Below are 18477 nucleotides of genomic sequence, written 5' to 3' on the forward strand. Positions count from 1 at the left end.
ATTGTATGCGAGGGTGCATCTTCTACGACAGCATATACGGCACAACCTTTAGACACCATCACCAGCAACCTGTTTTTTGTTTATCCATATTAACAACAATTTTCCTATTTCATCTATTATGAGAGGCCTCTGTTCTGTCAAACTCAGTAACCCCTTAGCAACAGTAGCATTTTTTATTGCCTATCTGTACTTTATAAATGTACTTATGATGGATCTCAGTAGCTTAAACTGAGAACTAAATCAGTTACATGAATGCCTCTTTCAAACTTTTCAATAATCTCTTTTTTAAGTTCAACTGTGGTTCTTACCATTTCCCTTTTCTGCTTGTCTGCAATGGCTTTCTTGGGGCCCATGTTTTTATCAAAATACAATACAAAAAGCCACAAAAACTAAGTAAATAGATAAAAACACTCGAAGCACAGCTGAGTGGGGTTTAAACACGTAGGAACAATGCCAACTAGCGACAACTGACTGAATCACGAAACAGTTTGTTTACAAAAATCATGTGGTTTATCAGGTCGGGTTCCAGTTTTTTGTTCGAACTCTGATGCAATATTTACTCGACATTTCATGTCGAAATCTGATTATGTCGAGTTTTGATATGGTCGAGGAATGGGGTTCTACTGTACATCATTAAATATCACTGTGGTTCTTTGCTTTGAAGGGTTAATTTAGCATGTCAGGATAGTATTATAAAAATTCCTTCACTAACTGGCTGCATTGTAACACATGAGGATATATACCCACATTTTCTTTACCTGATGAGCCAAAAAGAAAAAAAGAGCAATTTTTTTTACCAAATTTGACAACGTAACCAGTAAGTAACAAAATCCAATAAGGTGAGGTGCTAACCTACGCTTTGAAACATAATCATGACAATGTTCTAGGGCCCAGTTTATGAAAAGGATGTAAAATTTCAAAGAATTAAGATAATAAAAGTTACTCCATCTCATAAATTATACTTTCATTCATTCACAAAAGTTTTGGGAAGATAACCCAAGTTATATAGTTGCTCAAGACGCATTCCAAAACAACAATGTAGGACACACTACCCACAGCACATGTGGATGGGTAAGCCTACACCCACATTTTTAGGCAATGCACAAGACTCATATTGTCAACTCTTGGTCGGAGCAACATCCATGATTTTTCACCTAGATGGCACTTCCAACCACCAGATTTTATTCCAATAGAACATTTTGTTTATGCTATAACCAAAGAATGGGATGGAACAATTTTAAAAAAGAAAGTAAACAATTCCCCATACACCTAGTGTCAGGGAAAGCTCTAGGCCTATAAGAAATCAAATATCACCTTTATTCACATATTTAAAAATTAAATTATTTAGTTTTTCATAAGTTACAGGTCTCATGTGTGAATATTGTTTTATCTAACAATATTATAAGTACGAGGTAAAAAACTGAAGAAATAAACTTAATTTTTTCATTTTTTGTTTAACTTATATTTCAGTATTTGCTTTGTCTTTTTTAATTTATGTATTAGAGAGGATATTAGTGTGACTAATGCTTTTCCTTCTTTTCCTGATATATTGTTATAAAACTATTATCAGATCAGTTTATATTTTGAAAGAATATAAAATATGGGCAGCATATATTTACATAACAGGAAAGGTGTATAAATTATGAAAGGCAATATTAGCAGAGGCAATATATAATCATAAAAATAATTAACCTAAACACCACTACTATTCCACAGACTAAGCTTTTACAATGTAAAATGGTTTACTGAAGTGCACGCAATCTTTTATTCATCAACTGAGGAGGGTTATGCATCACTGGCCTCGATATTGCAGTAAAAGGCTTTGGTCACACAGGAGTAGGTTTGTAGATCAGGTTAGGTCTGATAAGGTTTTATCAATGTACGTACCGTGTCATATTTTTTATTAAGGCTGAGGAGGGGGAGGTATCTACCACACTGGACAGCAGCATTCTAGGTTAGGTTAGGAAGTACCCCTGTAATTACCAACCTACATTTTCATAATGATTTTTTTTATTGTTGCATTTGACCCCCAGTATTTGCAGGGGATGTGGACATTAGCCCCCCAGAATAGTTCAAATCCGTGAATAATTAAAACCCCACTAAAAATGTTTGTAACTGCCTATTTTGATGGTTCAAAACACCAAAAAAAAGCTCTAAAAATGCTTATATCTGAATATTTTGATAGTTTTATCACAAAAAGTGCATTTAGTCAAGAGAATTATATGAAAATACAGTAATCTGTGGATATTTCTCTGTGAACAACACCGTGAATAGGCAAATTTTCCGCGAATAATGTGAATATCATGTTCTGCAGAGAAATCTGTGAATAGGTGAAGCTGTGAATCCGGAACCGTGACTAGGCAGGGGTCCACTTTACTGTTTATGAAAGCGATCTGGTTGTTGACCTGGAAAACAAGATTGTTCAGTTTGCAGATGATGCAACACTTGTGTGTGCAGAAAGTCTCCACTTATTAGATGTGAAGCTACAAACATGATCAAATCAAGGATGTCAACATACTGAGCGACGGTTTGGGAGTCTAATCCACATACTTTAAGACAGGCTGGGCTTCGTCAGGATGATCATTATTATCAATTAAATATTCAAATAAGCCTAATACATCTAAGACCAGTGCAAATGCAACTGCTGCAATCATACATTTTAATGCAAATTCTGCATCAGTTTTGTACAACTGTTGTAGACCATTTGATTGAATCGATCGAAATAAACATTTGGGGGAAAAAAAAAATTATTTGAATTGGGGAAAACTGTCTGAAAGCATTAATTGCTGTGTTCAATATCGGTCATTACAGTAAACCACCTGTATTCGTGGGGGATGCGTACCACAACCAACTCCCCCCCAAGAATATAGGCAGTCCCTGGTTAACAGCGATCCAGTTTTACAGGGCTTGTCTAGCGACAAAAATCTGCAATTTCGGCGCCGAAAATCTGCAATTTCCGCTTATCGGCGCTGATAATTGGGTATTGGTGCCGATACACACCTAACAGAGGCGCTGATAACATAAAATCGGTGCCTTTTACCCAGCTTACATAAGTCACAAAGAAATGCAGTCTGACCTCAAAAATCCAGCATTCTGTGGTCTGGGAACTCTTATGGTTCAGGACATTTTTGCATCAGCTGCTCGAGTGGCTACAAGGGCAGCGCCACACTACAGACAGTCTCCAGGTTATGACGCTGGCTTACGATGTTCCGAGTTTATGACACTTTTCAAATATATTCACCAAAAAATTATCTCCTGGGTTACAACTCATGTTCCAGGTTTATGACGCTGACAAGGCCGATCCGATGGAAGAAATATGGCTCCAGAATGGCAGAATGGCCAAATTTTGGAGGTTTTCCTGTTGAAGAGCTCGATATAAATGCAGGATACATTGTTTTCAAGACACCCAAAGGATTAAAAGTAAGGTTTTCTTACAATTTTTGACAGTATTTTGGACAACGCCAGTCTGACACCGATCGGAAGAAATATGCCGGCAGAATGGTCAATATTTGGAGGGTTTTTATTATGAAAAACTCAATAATAAAAATGCAGGAGTCGTTGTTTGCAAGACACCCAAAGGATTAAAAGTAAAGTTTTCTTATGATTCTCGATGGTAATATTTCAGATGACTCAGTCCAATGCATACGACAAGAAAATTCACATCCATGGATTTTTTCATAGAGCAGTCTTTACTAATTATTGATTTTTAATTTATTTTCATGAATAAATACATTTTTTATGATAAAAAATGATTTACTAATTTTAAAATACTAGTATCAAGGTAACCACAGAAAGTATCGATAAAACCTAAATTAAAATCCTGTGAAATTATAAAACTGCTTACCAATGTAATCGCTTCATTCAACCTCTCTCTCTCTCTCTCTCCTCGAATAATTTCACTCTTTTGAGATTTAAGTAAGGCCACCAACCAACAGAGTCTGTCTCTCTCTCTCTCTCTCTCTCTCTCTCTCTCTCTCTACTGCATATATCCTTCAAAGAAATATGAATCACTGTAAACATAAAAATAGACTAAAATCCCATCATCGATTGTGTGACAATTTTTTTTATTGCTTTGACGTAGGATATGATATCGGCTCGAGGGATTAGAAGTAGCCAATAACAGAGCTCGTAGCAACCCCCTCTCTACATGACAATATGCTACTGGCTGGAGGGACTGACAGTAGCCAATAACAACTTGTGACAACTTCCTCCTCCCCCTCTCGCCGTCCTTGGTGGCATGCTTTTGGCAGGAAGGGTGGGATTTTAACTAATCACAAAGCTTGTACCTCATGGGCTCTGCATACACTAAAAGGAGGATGAGTGATATAAGAGAGAGAGAGAGAGAGAGAGAATGACGGCACACGAATCTTTTAACAAATTTGTATGATAAACAAATGACTTACCTAATAATAAGTGCTAATTGTCAAATATTAATAAGATTAAATAATAATAATAAATAATAATAATAATATTAACAATAATATACTGTAATTAACATTTATGCATTTTTAAAGTAAAAATTATTTCAATTTTTAAACAAAGAAATATCACACTTCAAGTCTTTGCCCAAAGCTTTAGTTATGGGGAGGGTGGAACTGTCAATATGTCAAATTATTTGACATTTCTGACCAAGGCTAGAAGACCAATTTCTCTCTCTCTCACCATCAAAAAGTAGAAGAAATGGATAGATATATTATAACAGATACTTAGTTCAGCCCTTCACTGTCTCAGGATAAGATACTGCTAATTTGAGTCTCTTTACCTATGTGTGTGTGTGTGTTCATAGTGCTTTAAAAATGAGTAGTAAAGGCAGTGCAGTAGTATATCTTTGGAAGACAAAGAAAAAAGACAATTTTTTGTTGCTGTCAGTTGCAACAGAGAAATGGATTAACATTCCTCAAGAGATTAAAGAGATAAACCTCTCTCTCTCTTTTGCCTGTGCCAGCAGGCTGGAAAAGGGTACTAATGTTTAAGATGACTTTGAAATGATATTAATAAGATAATTTCAAAGATTAATACAGTAGTAATAGGATAATAATTTAAGCTATATTTAACGTAGGATGATACTTAAAAGTAAGAGTAAAAATGGGGGAGTACTGTAGTTCTGTGAAATTCCAAGTCTTTTTTCTGGTAGATAAGCAGTGAGGCAGTCTCTCTCTCTCTCTCTCTCTCTCTCTCTCTCTCTCTCTCTCTCTCTCTCTCCAAAACAGCAGAATGGTAAAATTTTGGAGGGTTTCTTATGAAAGACTCAATAAAAATGCAGGTTCTCTCTCTCTCTCTCTCTCTCTCTCTCTCTTGAGGGTTTCTTATGAAAGACTCAATAAAAATGCAGGTTACGTCATTTTCAAGATACCCAAAGGATACTCAAAGGATTAAAAGTAATGTTTTCTTGCAATTTTCAACGATTATTTTGGTTTACAATGATTTTTGGCTTACAACGCGGCGTCAGAACGGAACCCCCGTCGTAAACCAGAGACTTCCTGTATTCAGTTTTTGGATTTTGGAACTGAAACTTGCTCCATAAATACACAAGCACAGCTTATTTCCAAAGGAAACATTCTGTGAAACTCAAAACTACACAGCATACAAAGAGCCGTAACCTGCGAGTATCATCATCTGATCTCGTGTATCGTGATCATTAAAATTTTGTCGAAAAACAAGACTCCATCATAATCATCGTGGACGGTGCAAGATATACTGTCAGTGATTTACACTATGCTAGGCTTGGTATGCCTGTCTCGGTTTCAGTATACAGGCAGTCCCCGGTTCACGAGTCTGGCTTATGACGTTCCGAGGTTACGACGCTTTTCAGATATATTCATCAGAAATTATTTCCTGGTTTACGATGCATGTTCCAGGGTTACGACGCGTCATACGCCGATCTGACGGAAGAAATATGGCTCCAAAACGGCAGAATAATAAAAATTTGGAGGTTTTTTTGATGAAAAACTCAATAAAAATGCAGTTTACAGTTTTCAATACACCCAGAGCATTGTAAGTAAGGTTTTCTTAGGATTTTTGACGATTTTCGGTGATTTTTTGGTTTTCGACGATTTTTCGGTTTACGACGATTTTCGGCTTATGGCGCGGCGTAAGAACAGAACCCCTGTCGCAAACCGGGGACTGCCTGTACAGTAAACCCCTGGTATTCAGGGGGGATAGGTACCACAACCTTGTTAAATGTATGTTTTTTGTCCAAAAGAATTCTCTTGATCTTGTGTTTACGTTTGTTAAAATGTACGTTTTAGCATCTAAAAGAACGCTCCCTATTTGTTTACATTGTATCAATATGTGGAAATTTAAGTAGATTTGCTGAGTATTGCTAAACTTTACTTATAAGACAATTGTGGAGTGTGTTTAGTAAGGTATATGGTGTTTGTGTTGTAAAACAAATATTGTTTTTCCCTTTATTAGGATGATGCCTTGAAGTTTCCCCATTCTCTGTGCTCTGTCACCCACACCCTGTGCAGTCGATGGCGCCCTTTCTTTTCAGAGTTTCTGCTATTTTTATATTGAAATAGTAAATTGATGTACCAATTGTGTTTTGTATCTTGTTTGTACCATTATTGTGAATTTTTGAGTGATCTGGGAATTATAAAAATGAACTGTGGAACCTGTTGCGTTCTCCCCAAGCTGTTTGAAATTTGAATTTTTTGTGAGAAGAATAAAGATATCAAGGAAGCACGCGTTTCCCTCTCTCCCGTGAGAAAGTTGAGTATTTAAGGAGATTATGTCTCACGCTGAGGGGCCAGAAGCCCCAAATAATCTACATGGTGCCCAGACCCCGGGAACAGAAGAAAGTGACGAAGATCTTCCCAGATTTCCTGACATTTCGATGAAACTGAGAAGTCTTAAATTGAAGAGAGTCAGAGCTGAAACATGGCTGTGTTGTGCTGCGAGAAAATTAAGTGGACTTCTACAAGGCCAACCAAGCTGGCATGAGTTGACTAGCCTAGTAGACGAATTCAACCACCGTAAGTCCAAGTCGTTTGAACTAGATGATGCGGTGCAGATTTTGGATCTAAAATCCTGAATAAGTCAAAAGATTAGTCTATGAAGCCGCATTTGCTCTCTGTAGTGAGGTAGACCAAACACGTATTGCTGCTGCAGAAGTTTTAGAAAGGTTAGGCAATGGTAGACTTGTGAACTTGAATAGTAGGGCTACTGGAAGGTAGTATAATTTCTGCAAGTGAGCCTAGTAGTGAAGCAATATAGTGTGAAATTGTCAAGCTTGAGTTATTAAAATTTGTGGGAAAATAACTGAGTGGATGCTGCTCTGGGACTTCATTTAAGGCTACTGTTGATGACAAGCCTATGCCTCCTGTTAACAAATTTATGTACCTGCGCCTGTGTTGGAGGGCGAGGCAAGAAGAGTTATACAGGGTCTGGCTCAGACGGCAGCTAATTATAAATCAGCATGTGAAATGTTGGAAGAGAGGTATGCCAACCAAGATAATTTCCGCCACATTCAGGGACTCAATGCAGCTTATGCTGTCGGGCGAGATCGTAAGTACAAATAATCAACTCTCGGCGTTAAGTGTGGAAGGTAAGACGAGCGATAGCCACGCCGCAGTTTGAGGCTCTGGAGTAGGAGGGGACCAATATGGGCGTGGTATTGGCGTCTATGATCTTGTCCCTACTCCCCACGGCAGATTAGACTGGAGGGTCTCAAGTCAACAAGAGGAAGGAGACCTTAAAGGGCTGCTGGAATTCCTACACGAAGCGAGGGGCGAGAAAGGGTGAGGTCTCTTAAGGCTGAAAACCAATCGAAGACTGAGGATCCCGGCGTGGAAAAAAGGCAGAAAAAGCTCATCCAGGGTTCAGCCTCAGCCCTTCAAACTTCATCAGAAGATAGTGCCTCTAAGCAGCAGTGTGCATTCTGTGGAAAGCTGCATCCTAGTGATAAGTGTTTTGGTATAGTGAAGCTCTCTCTTCATGAAAGAGAAGAAGCCATTCGTGGAAAGCGGCTGTGTCTTAAGTGTTTATCTCCTGGCCATTATGCAAGGGGTTGCTGGGCCAGGTGTTCAAAGTGCAAGGGTGGCCATCACCACGCACTTATTTGTCGTGAAGTCCGGCGATACTCCCCTGTAACAGCTATGAGAAAACCCCTGAAAGAGAAAGGTGCAGGGGAGAGTGAATCTGTTACACATGTGGGAGGCTCCTTGCAGTCAAGGGCTAGGGCTATTAAGCAGTGTTGTGTATTACAACAGCAAAGATAAAGGCTATCAGGGTATAATCTCTGCAACTGTAATGTTTGACAGGATTAGACTCCGATCCTGGCATTTCCAAGGAGTTATCTAAAAGTGGTCAGGCCCATGGCTGACCTCTCTGAGTATTTATCATTTTCTGCCTTTGGGGGAGGTAAGGCCTCCAAGGCAGATTTGTGTAGGATTTATGAAGTGATGAGTTTAGGGGCTAATAACCACAAATATAGCTTTAAGGTTGCTGAGATTAATGTAATTTGTCCCCTATGTAGGACCAAAGTGGATCCTATGCTTAGAGCCTTGCATCCAACTTCAGTTGATGAGTATGGAAGCTGATGCCTCTAACAAAGTTGTGTGTCATGAAGGGCTTGTAGCCCAGAGACTGTTTTCTTGGTTGAGTTTTGTCTGATCCTAAATTAGGTCCTAAGATAACTGTAATGTAGGTGTGCAACTGTTAACATTTTCTAATTTTCAGAAGATAGCTTGAGTAACTTTTGGGATTTAGAATCTGTAGGCATTCAAGCCCAGGAAAATGTCAGCTATTAAGCCTGGACTCTCTATTCTGCAGTAATTTGAGAAATTGTGAAGTTACAAGGAAGGCCGTTATGAGGTGGCTCCTTCCGTGGAAATCAGTGTCTGTAAAGTTAAAGTTACTTGATATAACAAACACCATGCCTTGAGAAGATTGATAATTCAAGAGTTGTGTTAGATAGGACCCTGGTCTGCAGTAACAATATACGGTGTTTGAAGAGTATGAAAAGGAAGGTATTATAGAAGAGATCCCACCCCATCAGTTGGAGGGTGGGTACCCAGTGTTCTATTTGCCTCACAGACCTGTGGTGCAGGAGGCGAGTCTCTCCACCAAAATCAGGCCTGTGTTTGATGGGTCAGCTCGTGGCAGTAATGGTGTGTCCCTAAATGACTGTTTAGAAAGTGGTCTTTCCAAACCCTGATTTAGTAGAAGTTTTACTGAGGTTTGTGAAGATGGAAAGGTGGCCTTTAACTGCTGATATATTACCAAGGCTTTCCTTCAAATTAAGGTGAGGTGGGAGGACTGTGATGTTCACAGGTTTTTGTTGAAGAAAAGGATATTGTAAAAACATTTCCATTTTGTAAGCAGCACTTTTGGAAATAAGAGTAGTCCCTTTTGTTGAATGCCACTTTGAAATTTCATTTAAAGAAATACCCTCCTCAGAGGTGGTTTCTGAATTGCTTGAGAATCTGTATGTTAATGACTGGCTTTCTGGGGCTGATAGTCTGCGAGGCCTGTGCAAGATTTGATGACGCCTGTAAGGTTGAAGAAGGCTGGTATGTCCCTGTCAAAGTGTACTCTCTAATTATAAAACCTTGCCCATGACAGAAGATTCTATTGTAGAAGGTGGTAAAGGTGTTAGCTTACAATGGATTCCTCCTCGGACTGTTTTACATTTAAGGTAGAGAATGTAGATCCCTTGGGGATATTGTTTGTACTAAAGAATGTTAAGCCTAACTGCTCAATGTTTTAACCCCTTCGGGTTCATATGTCCCTTTGTTATGCATGCAAAAATACTATTCCAAGAAATCTGGAGATTAGGTCTAGATTGGGATGAACCATTACCTGAGGCTATGCAAGGCGGAGTTAAGTTGTGGGTAGTAGGACTTTCTGTACTTGAATCATTGAGAATTAATCGTTACTTATTTTCAGAATTGTCCTGGAGAGATCTTCCTGCTATTGAACTTCATGCCTTTGGTGATGCTTCGGAAAGGGGGTATGGTGCCAGTGTATGTGAGAGTGCCAGAAAAGGGTAATTTCATGTGCCATTGATTGCTGCTAGAGGTAAGGTAGCCAATATAAAGAAAGTTTCCTCCCTACAGTTAGGAATTACTTGGTGCCTTATTGTGTGCTAGACTGGTTGTATTTGTAGTCTGGGCGTTATGCTGGTCCAGGAGGTTTCAGTCTGACAAGTTGGACAGATCTCCACTGTTGCCCTAGCTGCAATTAAAGGAGAACCAAATAGATGGAAAACCTGTAGCCAACAGAGTTGTGGAAATTCAAGGATTGACACTATCTTCAAGGCAACATTGTCCTGGAAAAGACAACCCTGCAGACCTGATATCAAGAGGTGTTTATGCAGAGCAACTCTCACACAGTCTGATGTTTGGTTATGGGCCCTTCTTGGCTCCGCGACTTCATCTCTCCTACTTAAGGACGCATAAGAGAGAGGGATTCCACAAGAAGAGCAATGTGAAACAGACACTGTTTGTGTTGTCTGTTGAGTCTGGATCAGCCCTTGTTTGAGTTTTCCGATGGAGCCCTTTCTTCCAAGGCACTCAATGTAGTAGGTTGGGTGTTAAGATTTGTTGGTAATTGTAAAGCTTCATCCCTTAAAGCTGGTGGTCCCTTGACTTATGGAGAATTGATGAAAGCCAAGGTCAAACTGCTTTACTATGCTCAAAGAGAGGCCTTTGCAAGAGAAATAAATGCTCTGGCTTTGTCTCAACCCCTCCCTAAGGGGTCACCTTTGGTCAAACTTGATCCTTATCTAGATGAGGAAGGGTTGCTGAGAATAAAGGGGCGCTTAGAGAATGCCGAATTGAGTTTTGAGAGTAAGCACCTAATATTGTCCCTGGTACTTATATTGCTTTGTTGTTGGTTCACCAGCATGGATTACTTAAGAAACATGCTGGTGTGTTGTTGCTGTGCTTGTTTCACTCTGCAACAATTATTGGATCATTCGCTCACAGATTGCAAGAGGGTTTGCAGAGAATGTGTCGCTAGATGTAGCCAGTTCGTTCCAGCCTGTGGCTCCCCTTCCTGAAAGGTAAAAGTCAAATCGCCCTCCTTTTCACTGTTACAGGTCTAGACTTTGCTGGTCCCTTATTTTGTGTTGGATTTCCTCCAAGAAGTTGTATATTCTTTACTTGTGCTGTTGTCAGAGCTGTCCACCTAGAGCTTACAGAGTCTTCGGCCATTGATTGCAATTTGGGCAATTGGTCGGGTTTACGACTAGACGTGGTGTACCTCTGTGTTCTACTCTGGCAATGCTAAAACCTTTTGGATGCCTCCAACCTTGTTGAAGCAACATTATGCCCATGACCCCCCAATGGAAGTTTATTGTAACTGGCGCGCCTTGGTGGGGAGGCTGGTGGGAATCGCCTCATTAGATCAGTGAAGGCGCTGAGAAAGATGTTGGGCACTAAGACATTGTCTAGGAGGAATTAGAAACCACTCTTCATGAGGTGAGGCATGGGATCACCTCTAGACCCTTGACATTTGTAGGTGAAGAACCTGATGTTGCTAATCCTTACCCATCTCATTTTCTTATTGAATGCTCAGCAGGTTTTCAGTGGAACTGACAGATGACCTGCCTCAGGTGTGACCTCAAAGGATTTGTGTGTGAGCGAAGCAAAAAGCCTAAGTCAGTTGAGAAATTCTGGAACATCTGGCAACCTGAGTACCTTAGAAACCCGCCTTGCATGGTAAAGGGGTTCAAAGCTAATTGTAATTTAACAAGGGGTTCTGTTGTAATAGTAAGGTAAAAAGAGCACCAGGCTGCTGTGGCCACTTCTGGAGTTATTAATGAGTTGTACCCTGGAAAAGGATGGAATGGTGAAGTGCCAAGGTTAAAACTAAACGGATTTGTAATCAGACCTGTTCAAAACCTATACAATTTAGAGATTTCAGATATCAGTGAGGAAAGTGTTTGTAATTCTCCTGAGGAAATAATAAAGGAAAATCTAGGTTGTATGGGGTCCCATGGACCCAGTTGAATCAATCACTGAGTCTACTGTAGGTAAAACTCGAAAGGGGAGATCTACTAAAGTACCTGTTAAACTTGACTTGTAATTTCTGCTATGAGATTGTAGTAGAGGTTCTATGATGATAGGAGTGTTGGACACACTCCTATGGTGGGGAGGATGTTACATGTGTTTTGTCCAAAAGAATGCTCTCATCTTGTGTTTACGCTTGTTAAAATGTACGCTTTAGCTCAAGAACACTCTTTATTTGTTTACACTGTATCAATATGGAAATTCTAAGTAGATTTGCTGAGTATTGCTAAACTTTTACTTATATGACAATTGTGAGTGTGTTTAGTCAGGTATATGGTGTTTGTGTTGTGAAGCAAATATTGTTTTCCCTTTATTAGATGATGCCTTGGAAGTTTCTCATCTCTGTTACGTAGTTTTTCCCAAGCTGTTTGAAATTCTGAATTTTGTGAGAGGAATCAAGATATCAAGGAAGCACTGCTTTCCTCTCTCTCCCGAGAAAGGAGTATTTGAGGAGATTGAAGTCTCACGCTGAGGGCCAGAAGCCCTAAATAATCTACATGCCTTATTGCTTGGTATGTTGAGTGGGTGCACAAAAACCGCTTCTTCCCGATTCTTCCTCTTTTCTGCTAGCCAGGCATCCATGCGCCGAAAGCTTCGATGATCAAGACAACACCATACGCTGGAAGTCTGGCAGTACCTGGTGGCTGTCGATGCTCAGGTAGGCTGAACCTGGCCATAATGGGACGACTGGAGAGAAGGACAACGTGGTAGTAGACCAGGAAAATCCTGAGAGCCAAGTAATGAGAAGTGGGCTGGGTTCTTCTTCTGCAGTCTCGCGACAAAACAGGTGATCCTGGGGGTTCCACAGTGTCCTGTACCACTGGAGTAGGATTTTCAAGAAGGCTCAACAATTTGTCAAGCCGGAGTTGAAGCGGCGCCAAAGAAGGGTCTTGAGAGGCCGACGGAAATTCTTGTTGCGGGGTCACGAAAACATTAGAAGGCGTAAGGTGGAAGGGAGAGGCACCCCATCGACTGGGCGCACGGATAATAGGCGCCTCTCATTAAAAGCTGAAGCAGGCGCTGACTTGGAAGCAACTGCATTGTCCAAGGACGCCATGCACCAAGGATGAGCGCCAGTGATCTGACGCCTCTGCTCCGAGCGATCAAACACGGGTTCTTCTGACTTGGAAACTGTGTGCTCCCGAACAGGTAAGGCGAGAGCTGCGCGCTCAGGTGATGGGCGCTCGGATGAAAATGGGCGCTCTGAAGGCGAAAGCTCGGATGCCGAACGATCTGTGAGTTGTCGCTTATGCACATTACTGATCGACACTGGGCGCTTGCATCGTGAAAGGAGAGAATCTCTGTTGGCGAATCCCAGAAACTACAAGAAGGGAGAGGGCTACGTTTCTCTCTCTACCACTTGTTTACGAGAAGGGGGAACTGAATCCACTGAATCGCCTGGCCTTTTCAGTGGCCTATATACATGTGCAAAACGGTCACGGCGTTTCTTCAATGTGGGAGAGTCTGAATCACTTGAAGAAAGGGTATGGGTATCCAATCTAATACCTTTCCAACGGTATTCTTCCGGAGCCTGGGATCAGTGGACAACAGGCTCAGATGAGGCGACAACTGCTCGTGGGCAAACCCCACCGACCTCCCTTGGACTGCCAGTTTGCTTCCTCCCATGTTTGCAAGGGGAGTTTAGCAGGGACCTTGGTCTAGCAGCATCGGTGGGACAAACAGCCGCCCCCTCCACTAACACATCACTCGACACAACACTATTAAATTTGTCCATTAGGACCTTCACAGGGTTCCCAATTTGGGAAACAGTATTCACAAGTAAATTCATATTTTTTATCTACCCGTGCTTGGTTATAATGGCATTAGCTCCAGCAGAATGGGAGAGTTAGGTACAGGAGTGACAGGCAAAGCTGGAGTGACTGGAAATGGAGAACAAACTGTCAAGCAGGCGCTAAGGGATAGCAAAACATCAATATCATCCCTGAAGAATGGCTAACACTAGCAGAAGCCTCTGCTTCGCCCTAGCTTCAGCTTTTCTAATTCGCCCACGCTTCAATTTGTCTAATGAGTCTGTAACGTATTCCATTTTACTCTTTCTCAGTCCTACATTCGGCCACACCAATTCAGGCTAACAATCAGTTCTCACAAGTACAACAAATGGTGTGTGTGTGTTGTATCTGACCGGACGTAAAGTCTAGTTTTTTGCAGCCTTTGCTGCAGTACCTAATGCTGGATAAACTAGAGTCCAACATACGGTAAAAAATCTAAATGAATAAGTCACAATCGGCGATCCACAATCCCAGTTCAGGCTAGATAGCTAAATTATCAAAATCAAAAGAGTATTTCACCAAAGATGATCCTCCCACCATCCGGCAAAGTTTAAAACGAGCTGCTAATAACTGTTGTTCAGTCATTAACCGCAGAAACGCACTGAGCTCCTTAGCTAAGTTTTACCTATTCTTCCCCAATAGTGGGCGGGGCAACATACCTACACCTAAAACAAAAGAGCGCTACCGCGAATTTCGAATTTTGAGCTGCCGTGTAAAGTAGAAACTATAGCTATGTAATTATTTGGTAAGTTACTTATATAAAACTCTTGAATATTTAACTCTGTTTTGGCAGTTCTACTAATTCTTCAATTGTGTTGGATTCCAGGTACATATTTTTTTCTTTGTAATTCCAATCTGTCATTTATATGAGCTTTCTTTGCAGTTTGTAAACTTATTTTTTTATTTCTTCAGTCTGCTAAGTAAAGGACGAAAGAGTCGAAAGCCCTCGAAGCACTCCATTGTTTCTCTTTCCTTCGTAGATTTTGTCTTTATTTATATATTCCTCATGTTCCATATTTCTGTCATTCAGTTAAGCATATATGTATACCGGTATATATAATTCAGTAGTTTTTGTATATTCCTTCATCCCTTTTAAATGTATGTCTATGCTATTTTCATGCTTAGTAAAAATCTGTAAAATTTCTGTATATATTGCACATATTCTTTTGGCTATGTATATCATTTTTTCTCCTTTTCATTTTTACATCTGCAATATCTTATAATCAAAACTAGCTCACTACCACCCCATTCTCATGGTAATACATAAAAGCATACATGATATCTAAAAACATACAAATGCCTATATAAAAGATACTGAATAGGAAATGGTTATTGTTGGTAATTCAAACGTAAACAGCCATATCGTATTACACTCTTCCCTTCATAAGACAGAGAGAGAACGAGTGGATGGGGCTATCTCTTTAGCTAAGCCAACGACAAGTATTCGGATATCTACACCAAATGTTGAGGAAATAATAAAAATTTATGCCATCCTCAGGCAAGGATCCACATTTCTGTGCCAAAAATGTCCCCCTCAGAAGATCTGTCCAGTGTGCATAGGCTGGATGGTGGATCAGTAGTTCCTACATGATAAGAAGTACATATGAACATAATGCATCCTACAACTCAGCTAGAAATTCTTCTAACTCTTCCTCATCTTACTGCACTGAAGCCATTACTATCAAGATTTGAGTCTCAATTGAAGAGCCTTCCTATCCATAATGCATGTTCCTCAAGCTAAGTGCTCAGGGTAGGATATGTTGGTAATTCTGGTCATGCTGACCCCAACCCACTAGTCTTCTCCACTGACAAAACCTCTCTGATAAAGTCTCCCTCCCCATACAATCTAGGTTTCTTCATCATCTGCACCTCCCAGCTCCAGCTTAGTTCTTCCTACGCCACTCCTGCCTCTGCCTTTGATTCCATTGAATCCCTCCCCTTTGCTGGAGATCCCTTGTTTGGTGGACACCTCTTTACAGACTACACTTTAGAAGAAGGCTGCTACTGTGTTCCAGGACCACTTTTTAGCCGTAATTGATTCAGCCATGCATAAGTTAAGTGTAAAGCTGGCAGCCCATTTCATTGATGCTGCCTGCTGTCTCGCTGTCTGTCTCCATGGCTTTTGTTGTGTTATCACCTCCTGCTGAGTGTTCCCCTCTCTGCCTTCTGTGGTCTCGACTGCTCCTGTAGGCTCTACTGTTTCCGTGTAAAAGATTCCCAGGTTACTGCTCAAGTGTAAGCAACTGCTTCCACCTTCTCTACTGCTCCATTCCACACATCTGTCTTCTCATACCTGCCTGTCCTTGAGTACTCAACTACCACCATGTACTCAGTTTTAGCATTACCAGCTTCTCTCAAGTTATGTACCTGACTGCTCTCCTGAACATAATGAAATGTGTATACGATGACTCCAAGGTATCTGACTGTTTCAGTGTATCCTGCTGCTTCACCATATTTGACTGCTTTGATATACTAGCCTGCTTTGGTTTGCATGAATGTTTCTGTAAACTTGCCAGCCTGTGTACAAGACTGCTTCGGCATATCTGACTACCCCACATCCTCCACCTTGCCTCTGATTTGAGCAACTAAAAAATCTGCCTCTCAGCTGTCGATTAGTGACAGCCCATCAACTGCTAGATTCTCCACTAGCAAGTGGTCTAGGCCATGCTGGTCCTATTAGGCCTCCTCTACCAAAGATTACCATGCACCCTCAGGAGGGGTCTTCACCTTATGATCCAGTTATCTCAGATCCTAGGCTAATTCATGCAAGCATTCTTGATTACCCAAGTTCTGCCACTCATATCACAGCTCTCAGGGTCTTTCCAATGTAGTCTAACCACCAATTTCGACCTCTGAGACCTTCTCATCTCATTATCAGTTCTCTCCTTGCCGTTCATAACCTCAAGCTGCACTGTCACCCGTTCGCATCCTCTTCAGCAGAATCTTCAAGTTATGCAACCTCTCCTTCCTGAGTGATGCTTCCCTCCTCATTCCTCCTCTCTAGCTCATCCTCCTTTGTCTGCTCAGCCTTCTAAAGTCAGCCTCCACAGTCTATGACTCCTGGCCTTCTGGATTTGGTACCCACTCTTGTTTGCCTGGTACTCCTAAAGCCAGGTATTCGCAATCAGGTTTACCTGTCAGTTCTGTCAGTTCATCAAATCTGGCGTTAAAATTTATGTGCAATGACAGTTTATGTGCGGAGTCAGTCCACTCACCAGAACAGATGAACTGATGGAATTGCCTAAATTTCTTATGACCAAGTGACAGGTAACTGCCTGTGTGGATGGGAAAGCAACAATTCTGTGACAGTTCGCTGCTGGATTTTGCCTGGGAAGGATCTCCACCTGCTCTAACCAGAATATGAATGAGCTATGTATAGGCCTAATTCATTTCATTGTTAGACTCAGTGGTATTTGCAGGCCATTCTCTATCTAAATCATATAATAAACAACTTAGAAAATATTTCCATGTGATGCAATTTAGTATAGGCCTAGGCAAGTCCTGCCTTTACAACTCCACCTCCTCATCAGCTGGTGGAGTTTCCATTGGTGCCATACATTGTTGCTATGACGAAGGCAAGGCAAGAACTGAGAACGATTACCTCAAGTTGATGGTCTGAATGACAGTTCTACTCTTTTCATGTAGATGTTCATCTGTCGAACAGTCAGGTGAACTAACAGGTAAACCTGATCGTGAATACCTGGCCTAAGACCTCTGAATAAGCCTGATTTGAAATGTCCACAGACAGTGCTTTATTTGAGGTTTCAGACTAGGACACTATGGAGGGTCTGTGTTCACTCAGGACCAACCTTTCCTTCTTGGAGATACTCTACTGGGTCAAAGACATTAAACTTTGACTGCCCCTAAAATTCCCTTCATGATGTTTCAGTTGCTGCTCTCCTGGATGATGATGTGTCAGGTTCAAAACTGTCTAAGGTCTCCCAGACAAAGTCTTTGGATTCTATTCTTAAGTACAGTATATTGTGCAGTGTGTTGTAATATGTATCAATATTTTTATACAATTGTAATTTATACTTTTGTCATCACTTGCTGTCATACTCAAGGTTTGTTTACAACAAGGATCAGTGGGATCATCCACTCAGCATGTAAGATTTCCTCCTTTTATTTGTGTACTAATATGTACATAGGAAGTGTATGTATATCATGTGAACTGTCCTACTTTGTATATTTACAAGTTGCAATGTCCTGACCTTATACTGGGACTACTCAGAAGTTTTATTTTGCAATAGTGCTATGAGGTTTTGTTTATTGCAGGTCATCTCGTGTTTGAGCTGAATAAAGCTTGGGTAGCAGCAGCCAAGCCTTTTATTGTCAAAACAATTTATTCAGCTCAGCAATAGAAAAACTACTGCAGCCAGTCCACCTGGACTTGGACATCAGCAGCTCCCCTACAGCAGCGAAGGAGTGGTGGCACTGGCATAGAATGTTTTCCAACTTTATTGAAGTTGTGGAGATAGGCCTAACACAACAGACAAACTCAAGGCAATAGTGAATTGCAAAACCCCCAATGTCTATGAGCATATTGAAGAATGCGCAGCTTTTGAAACTGCCATTGTTCCACTTGAGAAGCTGTATGTAAAAATCCCTAATAAAATATTTCCAAAGCATTTACTGTACTAACAACATGGAAGCAAAAGCCTGGTGAGTCTTTA

The 18477-nt window shown here is 40.8% G+C and overlaps 1 protein-coding gene across 1 annotated transcript in view; it reads right to left on the reverse strand.

The window, feature by feature from the left end:
• The window catches only part of LOC136849494 (uncharacterized), a 209336-nt gene that overhangs the window by 108009 nt on the left and 82850 nt on the right, over positions 1-18477 (reverse strand). Inside the window, exon 4 of the mRNA XM_067122840.1 lies at positions 15263-15387. Within this exon, the coding sequence (XP_066978941.1) occupies positions 15263-15387 (125 nt within the window). The remainder of the gene's footprint in view (positions 1-15262; positions 15388-18477) is intronic.

Source organism: Macrobrachium rosenbergii, chromosome 21, assembly GCF_040412425.1.
Source record: "Macrobrachium rosenbergii isolate ZJJX-2024 chromosome 21, ASM4041242v1, whole genome shotgun sequence".
NCBI lineage: Eukaryota > Metazoa > Arthropoda > Malacostraca > Decapoda > Palaemonidae > Macrobrachium > Macrobrachium rosenbergii.